At 43.4% G+C, this 18,263-nt stretch overlaps 2 protein-coding genes across 4 annotated transcripts in view; one reads left to right on the forward strand and one right to left on the reverse strand.

Annotated features, from left to right (window-relative positions):
* Positions 1–2,396: 2,396 nt before the first annotated feature.
* SPRED3 (sprouty related EVH1 domain containing 3) lies at positions 2,397–11,815 on the reverse strand. The gene is made up of 6 exons (XM_075606839.1): positions 11,556–11,815; positions 9,359–9,530; positions 8,773–8,941; positions 7,837–7,916; positions 7,327–7,488; positions 2,397–3,173 (listed from the first exon to the last, which is right to left on the reverse strand). The coding sequence occupies exons 1-6, from the start codon at positions 11,564–11,566 to the stop codon at positions 2,496–2,498; spliced, it is 1,272 nt and encodes a 423-aa protein (XP_075462954.1). The 5' UTR covers positions 11,567–11,815; the 3' UTR covers positions 2,397–2,495.
* Positions 11,816–12,664: 849 nt separating this feature from the next.
* Positions 12,665–18,263, forward strand: part of LOC142498618 (uncharacterized) — a 41,135-nt gene continuing 35,536 nt past the window's right edge. The window contains exon 1 of one of the 3 annotated variants that reach the window (XM_075606837.1): positions 12,665–12,955. The gene's annotated coding sequence lies outside the window, so the exon portion shown is untranslated. The remainder of the gene's footprint in view (positions 12,956–18,263) is intronic. The other 2 variants (XM_075606838.1, XM_075606836.1) reach the window with 2 other exon arrangements.

The following is an 18,263-nucleotide window of genomic DNA, read 5'->3' on the forward strand; positions in this document are numbered from 1 at the left end:
TTAAGGTTTCAAAAGGTAATACAAGCACTACAGTGAAGAAAATACATACATAAATAGCTCAGTGGTATTATCACTGCCTTTGAGGTGAGTGAGCCCAATTCAAATGCAGGTGTCCGCTTTCCTTGTGACCCTGAATAAGTCACTTTATCTCCCAGTGTAGGAGTGAGTCTCACTCACTGGAAGGTATTTCAACACTTTGGCATTGAGAACCACTTAATACAATGTAGTCCCTTCTCACTAGGAGTAATTCTCACTCATTGGAAGTCAGCATCACTCATTTGTAATAAATTTCATCCATTATGCAGCAGTGTCATTCAATATCCTCTTTGACTTTATGTAAACCTCACTCAGTGTAAGAACAGCTAATCAAAAACACATAACTCATTTAGATTTTTTGGACCTTGGAGATCACAAGTCTGTGCTATGACAATAGTGGTACCTTCAACATCAGCATCAACTTAACTTCCCACACCCGCTTAAATGGGGCTTTACAGAAAAACTAGTAGCGACACCTGAAAATGTCTCAACTCCTCATCCACCTTTAATTCACTAAGAGCAGGCTACACATTTTTTCAAATTATACATATATATATATATATATATATATATATATATATATACACATATATATATATATATATACATACATACATACATAAACGGAAATAGCCGTGTTAGTCCAGTTGCGATAGTGCATCAGTATTAGGTGATACCTTTTTTATTTGGACTAATAATTTATGTCATAGGACAAGCTTTCGAGAGTTTTCCTCTCTTCCTCATGTCAGCAATACTGGTTTACAAAGAAACCTGTCATAGAAACCTTTGTATATCAGTATTGCTGACCTGAAGAAGAGAGGAAAACTCTACAAAGCTTGTTCTATGACATAAATTGTAAGTCCAAATAAAAAAGGTATCATCTAATACAGAAGAACTCATTTATTCTGCATATATATATATATATATATATATATATATATATATATATATATATATATATATATATTCACATACAGTACCTGCATTTCTACAGACCTGCATTTCCCTCATAGCTGTCATCTAAAACAATATATATAAGATTTCCTTTTGTATAGCTCTAATATTTCAACACTTTGATCCTATAAGGGTGTACCCTGCCTTTAAGGTATTTTTTTTTACAAATATATAAATATATAACCCCTTAACTATTGGACCCTGTGATATTCTCCCATCTCTTCTTTGTCACCATTGACTCCCTACCTCTGCGGCTTTAAATGACCACAATCTCCAGTAGACCATCATTTACAACAATCTCATTGGCTACTGCCTTGTTTATACACTAAAGGTGCAGCCTCACATAAGACCAAAGGGAACTGATAACAGGGATATCAATATCTTTTTTTAAAAATGTCCTAGAGAAGCATTCCTGATAAATCATAAATTCTTCAAACTATTTAACCTGAAAAAAAAATCAGTGATATGATGGTTCCTCTCACTCGTAGGTGCCATTGCAGATATAATGGGGTGTATTAAGCAAAGTCTTCTGGCTGCAAAACTTCGGTGAATTGCAGCATCAAAACGGTGCAACGCGTATAAAAAAAAAACTTGTGAATCGATTGAATGCAAGAGGAGTTTGTCCTTTGATGAATCTGGTGAGAGTTTTTTGTACTAGTTTTGCCCCAGTCGAGAGGCATTGATAAATAGACCCCATTACAACTAGAGTAGTCAGATGAGCACGTAATCTGTGAAGAATAATACGCAAAACTTATGCATTAAAAAAACTGGGTGAATATTGATGAGTTTTGAAATGCTACTTTAAAAAAAAAAGTACACTTTTTTTGACCCTGGGAATCTTCAAACAGCCGTCACTCAAAAATGTTACTGCTTCGTGGGACAGGTTAACACGTCTATTCATGGCTTAACTATATCACTCTGAGCCTAGTTGTGACTGATTCAAATCACTGATGTTAATTCGGTTTGGTCCTAGGTGGGATTTCACCTTTGACCCCTTCCACAGTATACTGTAGGTCAGGGGTGCTCAACTCCAGTCCTTAAGCCCCCCAATAGGTAATGTTTTCAGGATATCCCTGCTTCAGCAAAGGTGACTCAATCAGAGGGGAGCCTCTGATTAAGCCACCAGTGCTGAAGCTGGGATATCCTGAAAACCTGACCTGTTTGGGGGGGCTTGAGGACTGGAGTTGAGAAACACTGCTGTAGGTTCTATGGTTTCTTACACTGCAGGGCTGTCATCAAAGCCACCAAGTAATTTTTGGGACCTGCAGTCATTTTATGGAATCCCCCCCCCCCTCCTTCTCTTTGGGTGTGTAATTTACCACATCCCCTTCCAATAATTCACATATTGCTGTGGCTACACTCTCCTACCTCTCCCCCCCCCACCCCCCCCCCCCCACGCACACAACTTGAGAATAAAGATGTATGTAGATCCTGCCGTGTAACTAGGTGGCACTCAAAGCCACAGGCTGAACGTTTGTTTCTCCTTCCTCTCCGGTCTCCTCCTCTCACCGCACCGCTTTGTGTTTCCCCCCACAGCAACCGCAGTGCTCCCCGCTCCAGTGGCACGCCCTCAGCGGGAGGTAGCAGCACATGCAGGGGACGACAAGGGACAGGGCTACCAAGGCAGCCCAGCGCACGCAAAAGTGGGGGTGCCCTGGGTCACAGGAGCAGGGGTCTGAGTACTCGCCCTCTGAGTCTGACATGCAGTGGTACAGCAGGCTCTCGGCGCACCACATGCAGGAGAGCTGGTAGACACAGCGCCCGATGGGGTCAGGCGCATCCTGGCACTGCCCTCTGCCATTCTCCTCGCTGCTGAACATGTCCCTGCAATACACGCAGCGAGCGGTTGCGCTGTCCTCCTCCCCTGCCACCTGTGGGTGTTCCTTAGACTTTGGGGAAGGGGGGGCATGGATCCTGCAGGAAGGGGAGCCCATGGGTTCCTTCAGGGGGGCCTCACTTTCTGTCACTGTGGTACCTGTAGCCCCCGGGAAGTGACGCTCCTTGGCTTTGCTTCCGCTGGCTTTTTGGAAGTGGACACGCAGGTCTGATTTTGGCTGCTCCGGCCTCTGCAGGGCTGCCCGTCGGTAATCTTCATATCCCTTTGACACCCAGAGGTCCTTGCAAGGGTTGATGCTCTCCAGCTCCTCCTCGTCGTGGAAGGACAGACGCTGCAAGGGTTGGGACTGAGGGGAGACGTAAATGTGTGTTACACTTCTCGTACAGAGGGAGACAGGAACCATACTTTATCCTTTCACCATGAGTAACAAAGTGACTCACATAAAAGGAAGGACATGGCATCTGGACCATCAAATTAAAGTTACCCTGTGATATAACCAAAAGGATTTGTCGTAGGCAACCTGTGCTGTCACCCACAGGGTGACACAGTAACACAGACAGGAAGGGTGTGTAGCTCGTGGAGTCTACCTTTCCCTCTACACAGTGACATAGTGACACTGAACGCATTATCCGATGTCGGAACGGATTATCCGATGCTCACCGCCACGGATTAACATTGCATCCAGCGGTCCGCTATCCCACGGTGGTTTGCGGGGCAGGTGAGAGAGAGAGGTTGGGGTGAGAGCGGTGGGGGTCTCACAAAGCTATCGACATTTGGGGTGAGTGGGGGGGGGAAGGGGGCAGTGGAAGCTCTAGTCCTGGGCCCGGGAAAGCTGTCTGCGGCCCGAGTACCAGCACCTCTTCTTTTTTTTTTTTTTTTTTTTTACAAAACATGCACTGTGTGTTTGTATATATACATTATTTATATATATAGATAGTAAACTTAGGGAGAGAGTAAGGGAAGGGGAGGGGGAGGAAAGGTAACCCTCGCTACAGCTTAACAGGTGGGTGCTACTATCAGGGGAAATAACAGAAATATACCAGAGAAAAGAATCCCCTATCATGAGAGAACTCCAAGGAGTAGCTAAACCTTAATAGGTGACCAAGTGGTATACATTGATAGACAGCCAGGGTAGTAGCTCAACAGAATCGGTAAAGTATTGTGATAAAGACTTAAAAACTTAACTTTATTACGAGAAATACTCAATAAAATGGATCGCAAATCTAAATAACAGAACAATGGTGCCTAATAAACTGAGTGAATTAAAATGGGTGTGTAGCTTCAAAGGTACTCCTATAAAGTGTGTGTCACATGGGTTGGAAAGTGCTATGTAGGCTTATCTTAAATTCATCTATAAATCAGATAAAGCATAAGTGCTTGTATGCAGTGAGACATAGGTCCACTGTATGTCTGTCTGAATGGTGAGATACCCTATTCAAAGTATGTTTCCATGGACAGAATTAGCGTTCTCAATGATTGTCTTGTTAGCTAATATATTTGCTTTACCAAGATATAAAGCCAGAACAGTCTCTGAACTCACCTTCAAATATGAAGATGTTACTGGGCCTACAGACTGGGAAGTGTTGAAATGATTAGTGGCACTGTAGGCTGGGAACTGGTGATGGAGTGCAGACTGGGGAGTGGTGATAGACTTACAGCCATGGCATCTTCCAAACCTTCAGCTTCATCAGGTGATGAGGAGGATGAAGAGCATCACCAATTCAGTGATGAGTTGCTTGGTTTTTGAAGGTAAAAAACGCTGAGTGCGCCAAACTGAGCCTAGGGATAGTGAGCATGAAGTCAATGCAGGCACTCCCTGATGACGGCAGTACGTCAATGCCAACGATCGTTTCGCGGATTGCTTTATTAAGGCAGTACTGAATTGGTGAGTGCCCGTTATACTGACAAAGGGCACTAAGAAGTTGAATATTTATTTTATTTTTCACTTTATGTGCGCCTCCTTCTGGGGTGTTTCAGTTGCACTGGGGCTCCGTGCCCAGTGTCGGGTGGGAGTAAATGTGACTAGAGAGACACTGAATCAGTCACAAACAGACTGTTTCTCAGTCCAGTCACATAGACAGAAATCAACAGGAACAGATTTTAATGGCTGTCAACAGGAACGGCTTTTGAGGATTGTCCACAGGGCCACTTGAAGGAAGATCTGCTAAGACACTTGATCAGTCATTAACAGACTGTTCACCTGTCTAAATATATCATATATTGATGCTCTTTGATTCATCTGATATTTATATATATATTACTTACCAGCAATCCGATGACTCCTGATGATAGAGACACTGAGTTAGTCGCAAACAGACTACTCCTCTGTCAGTCATGTAAAACCATCACAATAAGCATGGTGTTTCATGACATCAATCTATAAAGACACCTAATCGGTCGTTATTAGACTGTTCTCCTGTCTAATATATATTCGGTATTTGCGTTCTCCGGCAGCTATATTAATGTGAATATTACTTACCTAAGGTCAGAACAGCTGCAGACTACCATCTGGAAATAGAGAGACATTTAACCAGTCACTAACAGACTGCCCCTCTGTCCTGTTGCGCAGTGATATATTAACAGACATGGCTCTCTATTAGCTGTCTGCTGGGCTACCCCAATTGAGGGCTGCAGAGACACCCAACTAGCCACTACCTGTTTTAAACACACTGCGCAACTATGCTTATGGGCTAAGTAATATCGGTATAAATTACTTACCAGCAGTCCAATGAACTGCACAAGAGAGATATTAAGCCAGTCATAAACAGACTGCTCCTCAGTCCAATTCATGTAGGAGTTTCATAACCCCTTAAATACTTTGGGGTGCTGTGAGTTTAGAGACTGTTCTGGCTTTATATTTTGGTAAAGCAAATATATTAGCTACCAAGACAATCATTGAGAACGCTAATTCTGTCCATGGGAACATACTTTGAATAGGTTATCTCACCATTCAGACAGATATACAGAGACATGTCTCACTGCATACAAGCACTTATGCTTTATCTGATTTATAGATGAATTTAAGATAAGCTTACCTAGCACTTTCCAACCCATGTGACACACACTTTATAAGAGTACCTTTGAAACTACACACCCATTTTAATTCGCTCAGTTTATTAGGCACCATTGTTCTGTTATTTAGATTTGCGATCCATTTTTATTGAGTATTTCTCATAATAAAGTTATGTTTTTAAGTCCTTATCACAATACTTTACCGATTCTGTTGAGCTACTACCCTGGCTATCTATCAATGTATACCACTTGGTCACCTATTAAGGTTTAGCTACTCCTTGGAGTGCTCAAAGCCAGTAAACCCACTCACAGACATATTTCAACCTTGATGGGTATCATCAGTGTGAGGTTTACTGGTTTTGCATCTCCCAAGCCCTTGTTTAAAAGCTGTGTCTAAAGCAGCATGCATTGGCTAAAGGTTGCTCATGTAATGTGAGCTTGAGATAAAAGGTGGCACTATGTGCTCATTTGCATGTCATTTCCCAGAATCCCTTGCTGCAGCGGAAGTGCTGTGTGCTGGGTGATAATGGTGAAAGACAGGGTTGCAGACCTGTCTAAGACATGCAAATGAATATACAGGAATATTTACAGTTGCTATATATATATATATATATATATATATATATATATATATATATATATATATATATATATATATACACACACAAAAAGTATATATATATATATATACACACAAAAAAAAAATATATATATACACACTAAAAAGACTAACAAGATCCCTTATAACATCACTCTAAATATGCCTAAAGTAAGATATGAAAATCAGAAACAAAAAACGGGAACCAAAGTCAAATTGAAAAAATGGCTATGATTTTAATACAGTAGCAGTAGAAAACACTAACATTTAAAACCATACAAACACTGATGGCAGCCTGAAATGTGCTAGAAAATATAAAGAAAGCATGACAAGAGAAAAAAACAATCTAAGGACTAAAATACTTTTTACTGGTACAAGATTTTGACATGGGGCTATCATAGTATAATATGTTGCTTAATTTGTGAACCTCCACCTTTGTTAGTTGTGTTTTACAGGAACTGCTTCAGTCTCAGAGCTGCAGGATACACAACAATCGAGTAAGGCATTAGCGTTTAACATAAAATAAGTACCCAGGAAAAAAAATTGTTAATTGATAAACGGGTGTAAATCAGTGAAAACTGAATTCCTGGTAATTTATGAATGAAAATAGGTAAATCCTGAAAACAGGGAAAAAATATTCATCCACAAGGTAATACAGTAACACAGACAGATGTAACCTATGGCCCACCCAGTCCATACCTCCAACAACAGGATGACAATGACACAGCGAAGGAACCTACATCCTATGAAGTCTGTCACTCCACAAATAGACCAAGAGACAGGCTGAAGGGACCCACTGATCATCACCAAAGGTTGCAGTAACACAGACCTGTGCAGTTGTAGACATGCTTGTTCTAAAAGTGTATACCCAAGTGTTGCTTGTACATACCTGTGTGGTAGGGCTGACTGCCGGCCCTGTGCCGAATCCAAACTCTTCAGACGCTGGGGATCGCACATAGCAGCTGGAGGAGGACTCACTGGTGACGATGGTGATGTGTTTGGGTAACATCTCTTTCCGGCTGTTAGAAGATGACTCACTGTCTGTGTGCAACTGAGACAGACCAGAGGGTGAGACAGACAGAAGATATACACACAGGAATAAACACAGTGATACCATTTACATCATGAAGATAGCACAGAAAGGGTGATATAAGCACAATCACACATACAAAACTATACACGCATGCTCTTTATATATAGAGTTATTGGTCTTTAAGACTGAAATAGAGATTAAGGTGTTACTAGCCGTACAAACTAGGGGAAAGTTCAATGGGTCTGCAAACTGGAAAATATGAAGATGTTACTGGGCCTACAGACTGGGAAGTGTTGAAATGATTAGTGGCACTGTAGGCTGGGAAGTGGTGACGGAGTGCAGACTGGGGAGTGGTGATAGACTTACAGCCATGGCATCTTCCAAACCTTCAGCTTCATCAGGTGATGAGGAGGATGAAGAGGATGAGGAAGAAGGGGAAAGAGAACCTGAGAGAGAAGAAAATCAGTGAGTGGAGAGCAGACAGGTTGACTGGAGTATTTGATGGAAGGGATGGACTAGGACAGAGTAGGTTATTTAAAACCGTTGACAGTGGAGGGTGAAGGGCAAAGCTCCTTGTGTAACTGAGAGCTAATAGAGTCTTTAGTTGGCCCTGTTGCTCTAGAGGAGGAGCATGATTCTTGATGAGTGAAATGGTGGGGAAAGAAGAGAGTGAGATAGAACTGTGATAGAAGACCAGGAGTTCTAAATAGGATGGGATGATTGGGTGTTTTGTAACAAAGCTTTTATAGTAGGTAAAGGGAAGGTACCGGTAATAGCAGGGTGTGCAAAGAGAGATAGGACAGGGGAGTGAAGGGTGGAGAAAGAGATGGAGGGTAGATAAGATGGAAGGGGCATGATATGGGTAGATAATTGGGAGTTTGATCTATGACAGGTGGCAAAGGTAACCTTATGACAGGACTCATGGGGAGAGATAGGACGAGAGTGTGGGATGAGGCACAAGGTTGTTCTTGGGTTGGGATGAGACTTGGTTTGTCATGAGAGAACTGTATCAGCAGGAGTAGTGGTGTGTCTTTGGTATTTGTATAGGGACTACAGAACACATGTTTTCAATATGGATATACAGTAGTGGGAACAAAATGTTTATGGGTGCCAACGTAGAGGCAAAGTGTATCCTAGAGAAGTCCATTCTTTTGTCTATTTTTGGCATTGTTGTCCTTATTTACTAAGCAATCAATTTACTTGGTGCCACATAGTAAATACACATCTTTGTGTCAAGAGAATTTGGGCTATGATGGGCCAGTTTGGGGCATTTTGTCTCGCCGGGGACCCGTCTCTCATCACCTTCAGCCAGCTCCTCCATGGCAGCCTGCACGCTCTTCTCAAAGGTCACTGCATCTGCTGGGCTCTGGAAGGTCAGCCCAAACTTGCTCTCCTCCACCTTCCAGTGGTGAAAGATAGGGTTTGCCTTATTATATACCAGACCCTTCTTCAAGACACATTCCAGGATGGTCTGTGGAAAAAAATGGTACAAAAACATCATATGTCGCTCATCTATCAGGATTTATTCTTCTGCCTGCTTTTGCTTTTTTTTTAATATATTTTATTCCACTTGAATATTGGGATCTATCTATGCAAGTCTTCCAACTGCAGAACCAGTCGAAAAAACAGCACAAGATTTCTAAAAGTGAATCCCACTGACAGCAAAGCCAGATACCACTACATACACTGCTATATACTGTACAGTGATACACACAGATGCACAGTCCCATTTATAAAGATACATACAGGTCCACACGTGCATTGGGCTTATTTCAGTTATATGGATGCCTATGGAATTGAAAGACACATTGGGATTGTTAGGCATGGTCAGCTCTTGCCATGTTCCTCTGTCACTTGGCCATGCATGATATAGAATTATGATGCTTACAGTTTGATCTCGCAGCCTCTCTCCACGGATGAGGTAATCGCGCTGGTGGGAGGTCTCTGGCCGCCGCACCTTGCAGATCATCACATGACTGAGACCCCCTCCTCCCATGGGCACCCATCCTCCACTTGAGTCATCCCTGGACATCACCACTGCACGGACCCTCACGATGTAACTGTGAAGAAGCAGAGGGGTGTAATGCAATGACTACTCTAGATAGCCTTATGTTTATATCTAATGTAGGGTGACCTCCTGACAGCTGATTATCAGGGAGTGGCTCTGACAGTCCTGATTTTATAGCTAATGTAGATTGACCTCCTGACTCCACATTATCAGGGACAGGCTCAGGCAGTCCTGTTTTTATATCTAATGTAGAGTATCCTCTTAGCTTCACATTATCAGGGACAGCACAGATAAGTGCAGTAATTATAATTTCATCCCCAAAAGTAGACATTTGTTTAGTGCAGGAAGACACTCATGGGTAAAGTTACTACAAAGCAAGTGTACCAGTGTAGATGTAGTAGATGTCATTGCACGATAACGCGTTACCACTGGCAATATTGTGTGACTTGCAATTGTTTTTGCGTGATTTGCAATGCAAACAAATGGAGTGGTAACGTGGCAGACTACTCAATTTTACAAACTAATCGTGCAATTTTTCTTGTTATAGTGCAATAACAAGTGCAATTACATATATAATGAATTTAAAACTGGTTTTCACCAATAAAATAGTACCATATGATCACCAGCTCACTAAGGCACTCAAGACTGCAATAAACAGTTACAGATTACAATATTATTGCCACGGCAATTAGGCATTTAAGAGTTGGGTTGTTTCAATAAACAAATGCTATATCCAGCAGAAAAATAAGGCATTCACTACAAGAATTGGTTACTGTAATAATCAGATACAATATAACTGCCAGTGCAATAAGGGACTGAACAATTGAATCAGTGAAATTATCAGTTACAAAAACAGAGGCAGGATTATAAAGATAGTAATAATCAGATTACTAAAATAATCTGATACAATATCACTGCCAGAGCAATATGGCACACAGTGGTCCATATGTAATCTTATTAGAAAATTACTTCCAGCTTTTTCAAAATAGGAAATGGTGGGGTGCGGGAGGGGGGTAATGAACAACCCAAATCTCGCATTTATTAATTTTGACACAGCCTCAAATGCCCCATTCTCTAAAAGCAACGGTGTGATCAGCATGCTTCCTCTGCTACCAAAAACCCCCACACATCTTCAATTCTCCATGTCCAGACTGTGGACCAAATCCTGCATCTCTACGCCTCACCGTTCCCCTGCCTTCCTCCAATGAAGAACCATTATAGAGAACGAGGGAAGCAGAGCAGCTGAGTCCTTGCAAGGAGTATGGAGCATCTCTGAATGAAGGAGGATTTTTTTTGTGAATGGAGGGTCACGTGACCCACAGGTTCTTTGTCCTCTCCATTAATAAACAACAGGTGAAGGAAGAATCTTCACGGACATCTCTGAATACATATACTGTACATATCTATGTATGTATACAATCAGGAGACCTGTGTAATCTCTCTGGCCTGTGTGTCCAGTTCTGTCCTTGGAAAGCTGTGCATTTCCCTAGTCACAGCTGCAAAGATAGACAGACACACACACCAGGAGGAGGAGGTGGAGAAAAGCAGCAATCATGGTTCCTCAAACTGATCGCAGCCTTTTTTTTTATGAATGAATCCAGATGCAAATAGGGTTGATTCACAAATATCTGTCCCCCTTTTCTCCCCCCACCTTAGAGGGAAATAAAATAGAGATATAGATGGGATACACTCCACACATTAACTCGTTGCACACACATTTGATCTGAAAGGCTGAGAGACACCCCACCTATCTCATTAAAAAATACATTATGACACAAATACTAAAGATCCGAGCAAATTGTCATAAAAAGCAGAGACATGCAACATGAGAAGGGAGGACTAGCACAGGGTGCGTGACACCCCAATGTGACGCTTAGACCTATGATTTATTTCGAGATCTGTGCATTATTCTGACATGTCCAATAACACTGGTGATCTTTATTACAAATATAGAAGTGTTCTGCCATTTCCAAACACACAGTCTGGGGGGGCTGGGTTTTCTTTTTTTGTGTTTTTTTTTTTTTTTAGGGCAAGGGGGGATTTTATAGCATGGGAATGAAAAAATGCTGAAACTCACTCTCTGTCCATAGTTGAATGGGAAATCCAGGAAGGGATGGTTTCCTTTATCCGCTTGTTCCTCTCTTGCTGTTATTAATGAATGATTATTATGAATATTATAATTATTTTATTTCTTTCTTGGCAGAATGAGGTATCTCTGATCTTTCCTCTTTTTTTCTCTCTTTCTCCATTTTTTCCTGGGCATCATGATGGGGCTGTTGAAAATGAAGCAGCAGCCATCTTCCAGGTAACAACATCTTGTCACCCCCCCACCACCCCCCTCCCCTCTGCCTCCTGTGCTCTGTCTCTGCTGGGGATCCGTGGCTGGTGGCACCTGCAGGCTGCTCTGGGATGATCAGCGGGGCCTGGCTGCCTCTCACACCCGGGGATGGAGAGCAGGAGACCGGGAGGGGGAGAAGGAGCAAGGGGGAGCCGGGGAGGGGAGCCTAGGCGAAGCTGGAGCCTGCGAGGTCCTAGCGCCAGGCAGACGCCTATACACAGTGATGCACCTGTCCCTGAGAACAGCAGGAGATGGGGGTGGATGAGTAGGGGGTATATCTACCAATCTCCCCCATTAACCCCTTCATTTTAAGGGGAGAAGCTGCAGGGCATCGCACGAGCCCTATCGGTATGGTGCCAACCTTGCGTGCTTAACCATTTCACTGCTGGGAAATGCATTACACAGGCAGAGAAAGGTGTAACATATCTACTGATGGGGAGAGACACGGCATTTATTTGCACGTGGAGGGCACCGTGCTTAACCCCTTCGCCTCGGGCAGAAACCCATTGTATAAATGGCACATCGTCTGCTGTATAATATTTCACAATAACCAGTACAATTACGTACACATAATTGTTTTTAAGTTTAATTATTTTTGTCGCAAGTCTTATTTACACTAAATTCTATTTTGGAAGATATAATTATAGTATAAGTTGAGTTTTAACCACTAAAATCAGATCACTAGGTATGAGTGCAGCTAAGGAGTCTTTTTCTCTTGTGTATTTATCTTTATTACATCGCCTGATGTTACCTTGAACACCTGATGGCTCCCTTGTAGCCCAGAAACCTCCCGAAAAACCTCCAGAAACGCTTATCTCCCCCTCTCTCTGTCGCCCCCTCGCGGCTGCAGTTGTTTTTTTTTCAATCTACCCCGCAGGTTCCAAACGGATGGGGCAGGAGACGGTTACGCAGAGACTGCAAGTGCTGCAGAGGCAGCCGGAGGCACCCAGGAGAAGCACCCAGACCGGGAGAGGAGGGGCATGAGACCCCAGAGACAATGGCAGGTAGCACCTAGACAAGCTGGGTAAAAGCGGAAGCAGGTTCCCCAAACAGGGAAGAGACTGTAACACACACCGAGACCGTTTAGAGCTAGTCAAATGCAATAATGGACAGACCCCACCCGAAAGAAACATTAAGAGGTATGTGGATAAGACAGGAGTCATTAAGAAACCTTAACCATTCTGGCTAGAGAGACTGCAGAGAACAGAGGAGAGACTGTGGGGCATTAAAATCAGCTCTTGTGCGCTATACTGTTCTCATTACTACCCTTTTGTGATGCGGATTAAGATGCAGAGCAGATTCTGTATTCAACTGGGTTAGTGGTATGTGGGTGACATCTGAGGTGTGGTATCTTTATATGTAACATCAGCGCAAACAGTGGTTTGCAAAACTATAATTTCATGTACCGTATAAGAACTTTCATATTGACTCCTAAAAGGTATCACATCCTACAAATAATTCCTACTTCTCCAGGACCAAAAGTGAAACTGAAGCTCAAAACTAAATAAAATAAGTGGAAGTTTAGGTTTGTAGATAAATAGTAGTTGATAGGTTATGTATTGACAACTGCTTTAAATAAGGTGGACAGCATCCTTCGTGCTGATCGCATAAGGCAATGTTTTTCTACCTTTTGAACTACAGAAAAATAAAAAATTATATATATATATATATATATATATATATATATATATATATATAGACAAAAAATATAAAACAGCGCTATAATGAACAAAATCTAATAAAAATTACTCTAAAAGGACTTAAATATAACAGAAGGAACCTACTGTATAACACACTAATCCTGTAAATAGAAAAATACCTGAACACAATCAAATATACTCAGTCCTTGTATAAAGTCCAAGCAAGAAATAAAAAATAAATGTTCCAAAGTGGAGATTTGGGAGTTCCTAGCAGCCTGCTCCACAAGGGAACCTGATCCCAGAGATAATCTGTAAAAAGATAAAAGGGAAAAGAGAAGCACGCTCTCCTAGTGTAATATTGCTTGAACAATTTATTACACTAATAAAATCAATTGTGGTTCAACTCACAAACAACGGTTGATAGCTCGCAGATTTGAGTATAATACTCAGACAGTCCCCAGCTCGGCTCAGTATATTCCTCACTGTCTCTCCGCGTATAGTTCGCGTTGTGCATCTTCTGCTTTGCCAATGACCCGGAAGTGATGTCAATACACACCGGGCACAGTCCCAGGATCCGCCTAAGGCGGACTAAGTCTCCAGAAGTGCGGTGTCTCTCAATGCGTCTCTCACTGCATTACTGTGTGTCGTGAGATTCAATAAAGAATCACCCTTTTGACTGGCTGTGGATTGGAGAGACTGATCTGAGTGCTACAGCCACGATCCCACCCACAGCGGAGCCTGGGACTGCGCCGGGTGTGTATTGACATCACTTCCGGGTCATTGGCAAACAGAAGACGCACAACGCGAACTATACGCGGAGAGACAGTGAGGAATATACTGAGCCGAGCTGGGGATTGTCTGAGTATTATACTCAAATCTGCGAGCTATCAGCCATTGTTTGTGAGTTGAACCACAATTGATTTTATTAGTGTAATAAATTGTTCAAGCAATATTACACTAGGAGAGTGCGTTTCTCTTTTCCCTTTCCATAGAGAGAGAGAGAGAGAAGAGAGAGAGAGAGAGAGAGAGTGTAAAGGCAAGAGCCAGCACTCCTGTTATAAATGGTAGAATGACCTGGTGCCTGTCCCTTAAAAATTCTGTACCCCTTTTTTTTTTTACTTTTGAAAAAATTATTAATAAAAAATGTAAGTAACAAAAATAAATAAATAAGACATCCATTACCATCCGAGGACTGATAAAGTAGAGTCAGCACACAGTGGGTATATAGCAAAAAAATTATATTAGCTCACCAGCATAAACATAACAGACAACCGATGTTTCGACCCTGCAGAGGGTCACATCCCCTTGATAAAGACCCCTCTGAGGGGTCAAAACGTCAGTTTACTCACTGTGTGCTGTCTCCACTTTATCAGTTCTCGGATGGTAGTATGTTATTTATGTATATTGTGACAGAAACCAGGGGATGGTAATAAATTCCGTATATAGGGCTCCCAGGATACTAGACAGTTTCTATCCTGTTTGGCCTGGGAGTGCAGCCTTATAATACATACACTCCATCCCACAGTTTGGCAAGCGCTGGAACTGAGGGATGAGAGATCCAGACCAGAGTTTGTCTGCTGCCTGATTTCTGTCACCTGTCATGCTAATTAGGAATCAGGTATGAAAGACTGATTTCCTGTTTGCTCTGGTCTCCCCACAAGAGCCAGGAGGCTGGAAGGCTGCTGAACTACAGAGGGGAGAAGCCTCTTCCCCAAACAGGTTCAATCTTTCTGTTCATTTGTGTAAGACTGCAAAAGTACCGTGTTTTGATGTTGGAAGTGGAAAAGCCACTTCCAACCCTGAGTCAGGGATATCTAAGTTAAGTTATCGCTCAGGTGAGCAGCTTTTGTTTTGATCTGTTTTCTGTTGTATGCACTGTGGCAGTCTCAGTGCCTGGGACTGAATAAACCAGGCATAGCCTGTTTAAAGGAACAGTACGTGACGCCTCATCATTTAACCTACCCTAAAAGACCGTGTTCTAAACAGTCCCGGACAAACGACGGAGCCCCGGAGTAAGCCGTTTGTCACATATGGTGGAGAATGCGGGCAGAGCACTAGGGGGTCTGCGGGTTGAAGAACTTTGAAAAAAAAAAAAAAAAAAAAAAAAAAAAGTTTTTTTCATCCTCTGCAAACAAGATGGAAGACGTGGTGGGTGCGCTGGTACGCAATGTCGCTGCCCAGAAAGACGCGAATGAAACCCAGCAACAGCTGTTAATAGCCCAGCAAGAAACTAATGCAAACCAGCAGCGGACGAATGCAGCCCAGCAACAGCTGCTAATAGCCCAGCAAGAGATTAATGCCAACCAGCAACAGGCGAATGCAAACCAGCAACAGACGAATGAAGCCCTGCAAAACGCGAATGCAAACCAGCAAGAGACAAACCGCTTGCTGAGAGAGGAGCAACAGCGGTTCGCTCAGGGCTTTCAGCAGGAACTCGAGATCCTGAGGGGGACTATCAGTAACCTTCCACTGGCAGCGGCAGCCCCAGTTCCGAAAATGACCAGGGCAAGCCACTACCTTCAGAAGATGGGACCCTCGGATGATGTGGAAGCCTATCTTCTCACGTTTGAACGCACGGCACAGAGAGAGGGATGGCCAGAAGCTGAGTGGGCTGGTCTAATCGCACCCTTCCTAAGCGGCGAACCCCAGAAGGCTTACTTTGATCTAGAGCCAGCCGAAGCTAACGTCTATGCAAAATTGAAGTTCGAGATCCTCGCCCGCCTCGGCGTAACCACGGCTGTTCGCGCCCAAAGGTTTCACGCATGGTCCTTCACGATGGATAAAGCCACCCGAAGCCAGATGTATGACCTAATCCACCTCGCCCGGAAGTGGCTACAACCCGAGATCAACTCAGCCAGCCACATCGTGGAACGGTTGGTCATGGACCAGTTCTTGAGGAAACTTCCCTCTGCCTTACGCCGTTGGGTCAGTCGGAGTGACCCCCACAATGCGGATGAGCTTGTGGCCCTCGTAGAAAGGTACAATGCAGCAGAAGAGCACCCGCAACCCACAGTCGTGGAGCAACCCCACTACCCGAGGTTCCAGGACTCTTCCAGAGACGGTAAAAGGGTACCGGGGTTAAGGGGCGCTGAAGAGCGGCGACCACCTTCACGCAGCACCAGCAACAGTGGTTCGCACACTAAGGGCAATAGCCAACATGGGGAGCCGGGAAAAGGCTCTAAGTGGGACACAGACTATGTACCTAAATGTGTAAATTGTCATGAGAGGGGCCACACAGCAAAAATCTGCCCACTAAATGATGAGCCCATGCAATGCAACAGCGTGGAACCTTATTCGCTGTTGTCCCAATGTATGGGCCCTAGCCCAGAGGACCCCTTGAATAACCATCTGTGGGCATTTGTAAAGGTTAATGGTAAGAGGGTTCGGGCACTTCTTGACTCTGGGAGCATGGTCACACTAGTGTCCGAATACCTCTTGCCCATTAAGAAGAAACAGGGAAACAGTTCACAAAGAGTGGCAATTTGTTGTATACATGGGGATAATCATGAATATTCCACTGTTGATGTTTTTTTTGAAACAGAGTTTGGTTCTTTAGATTTCAAGGTGGGTATTGTACCCAAACTGGCACATGATGTGTTAATAGGGACCGACTTTCCCCATTTTCTAAAAATGTGGTCCCCCGCTCAGAATAGCGCCCAGAGTTCAATAGCGGACCATAACGAAGTATTAGAAGAAACAAATCCTTTCCCTTTTTCAGAAATGGAAGTTGACGAGGGCCCAAATAAGAAGGGGGAAAAGGAGGAGTGCTGTAAAATTCCCTTCCCCATCACTACTTTGGTAGGGAATACCCCAAATCAAGATGTTGAGCAGACACTTACCACCCCAGAACCGGATAAGACCCTCGCTGACCTAGAGGTCAGTCCTGGGAGTTTTAAGAAGGCCCAGTGGGAGGACCCCACATTAGCGGTAGCAAGGGGAAATATACGGGACCAGAATAGTACTCCTGGCCAACCAGATAGGTCACTTGCTTACCCCTACTTCGAGGTAGAGAACGACCTAGTATATCGGGTTGATAAAAGGAAATCAGTTACAACTAAACAATTGTTGGTACCACGGACATTCCGTAATGTAGTATTACACCTCGCACATAGTCATCCATTGGGGGGACACCTAGGGGTGGAAAAGACAAAAGAAAAGGTTCTCCGAAGCTTCTATTGGCCTGGGGTTCTGGCAGAAATTACGAATTATTGTTCCTCATGCCCAGAATGTCAGATCACCGCCCCGTTCAAGGCGTACCGCAGCCCATTGGTACCCCTTCCCATAATAGAGGTACCATTTGACCGGATTGCTATGGATCTAGTAGGACCCCTAATAAAGTCTGCTAGGGGACATCAGCATATATTGGTAATATTAGATTATGCCACCCGATATCCGGAGGCAGTTCCCCTACGTAGCACCTCTGCTAAAAACATAGCAAAAGAGTTAGTAGTTCTGTTTTCCCGGGTCGGGATTCCTAAAGAGATTCTATCTGACCAGGGAACACCATTTATGTCCCAAGTAACGAAAGAGCTATGTAAACTCCTAAAAATCAAGCATCTCAGAACCTCAGTCTATCATCCACAAACAGATGGTTTAGTGGAAAGGTTCAATAAAACCTTAAAGAGCATGTTACGGCGGGCGGTTGATAAAGATGGGAAAAACTGGGATTGTTTGTTACCGTACCTGTTATTTGCCATTAGGGAAGTTCCCCAATCATCCACAGGCTTCTCCCCGTTTGAACTATTGTATGGCCGACACCCAAGGGGCTTACTGGATATAGCCAAAGAGACTTGGGAACACGAGGTTA

Source organism: Ascaphus truei, chromosome 7 (assembly GCF_040206685.1).
Source record: "Ascaphus truei isolate aAscTru1 chromosome 7, aAscTru1.hap1, whole genome shotgun sequence".
In the NCBI taxonomy this organism is placed as follows: Eukaryota; Metazoa; Chordata; class Amphibia; order Anura; family Ascaphidae; genus Ascaphus; species Ascaphus truei.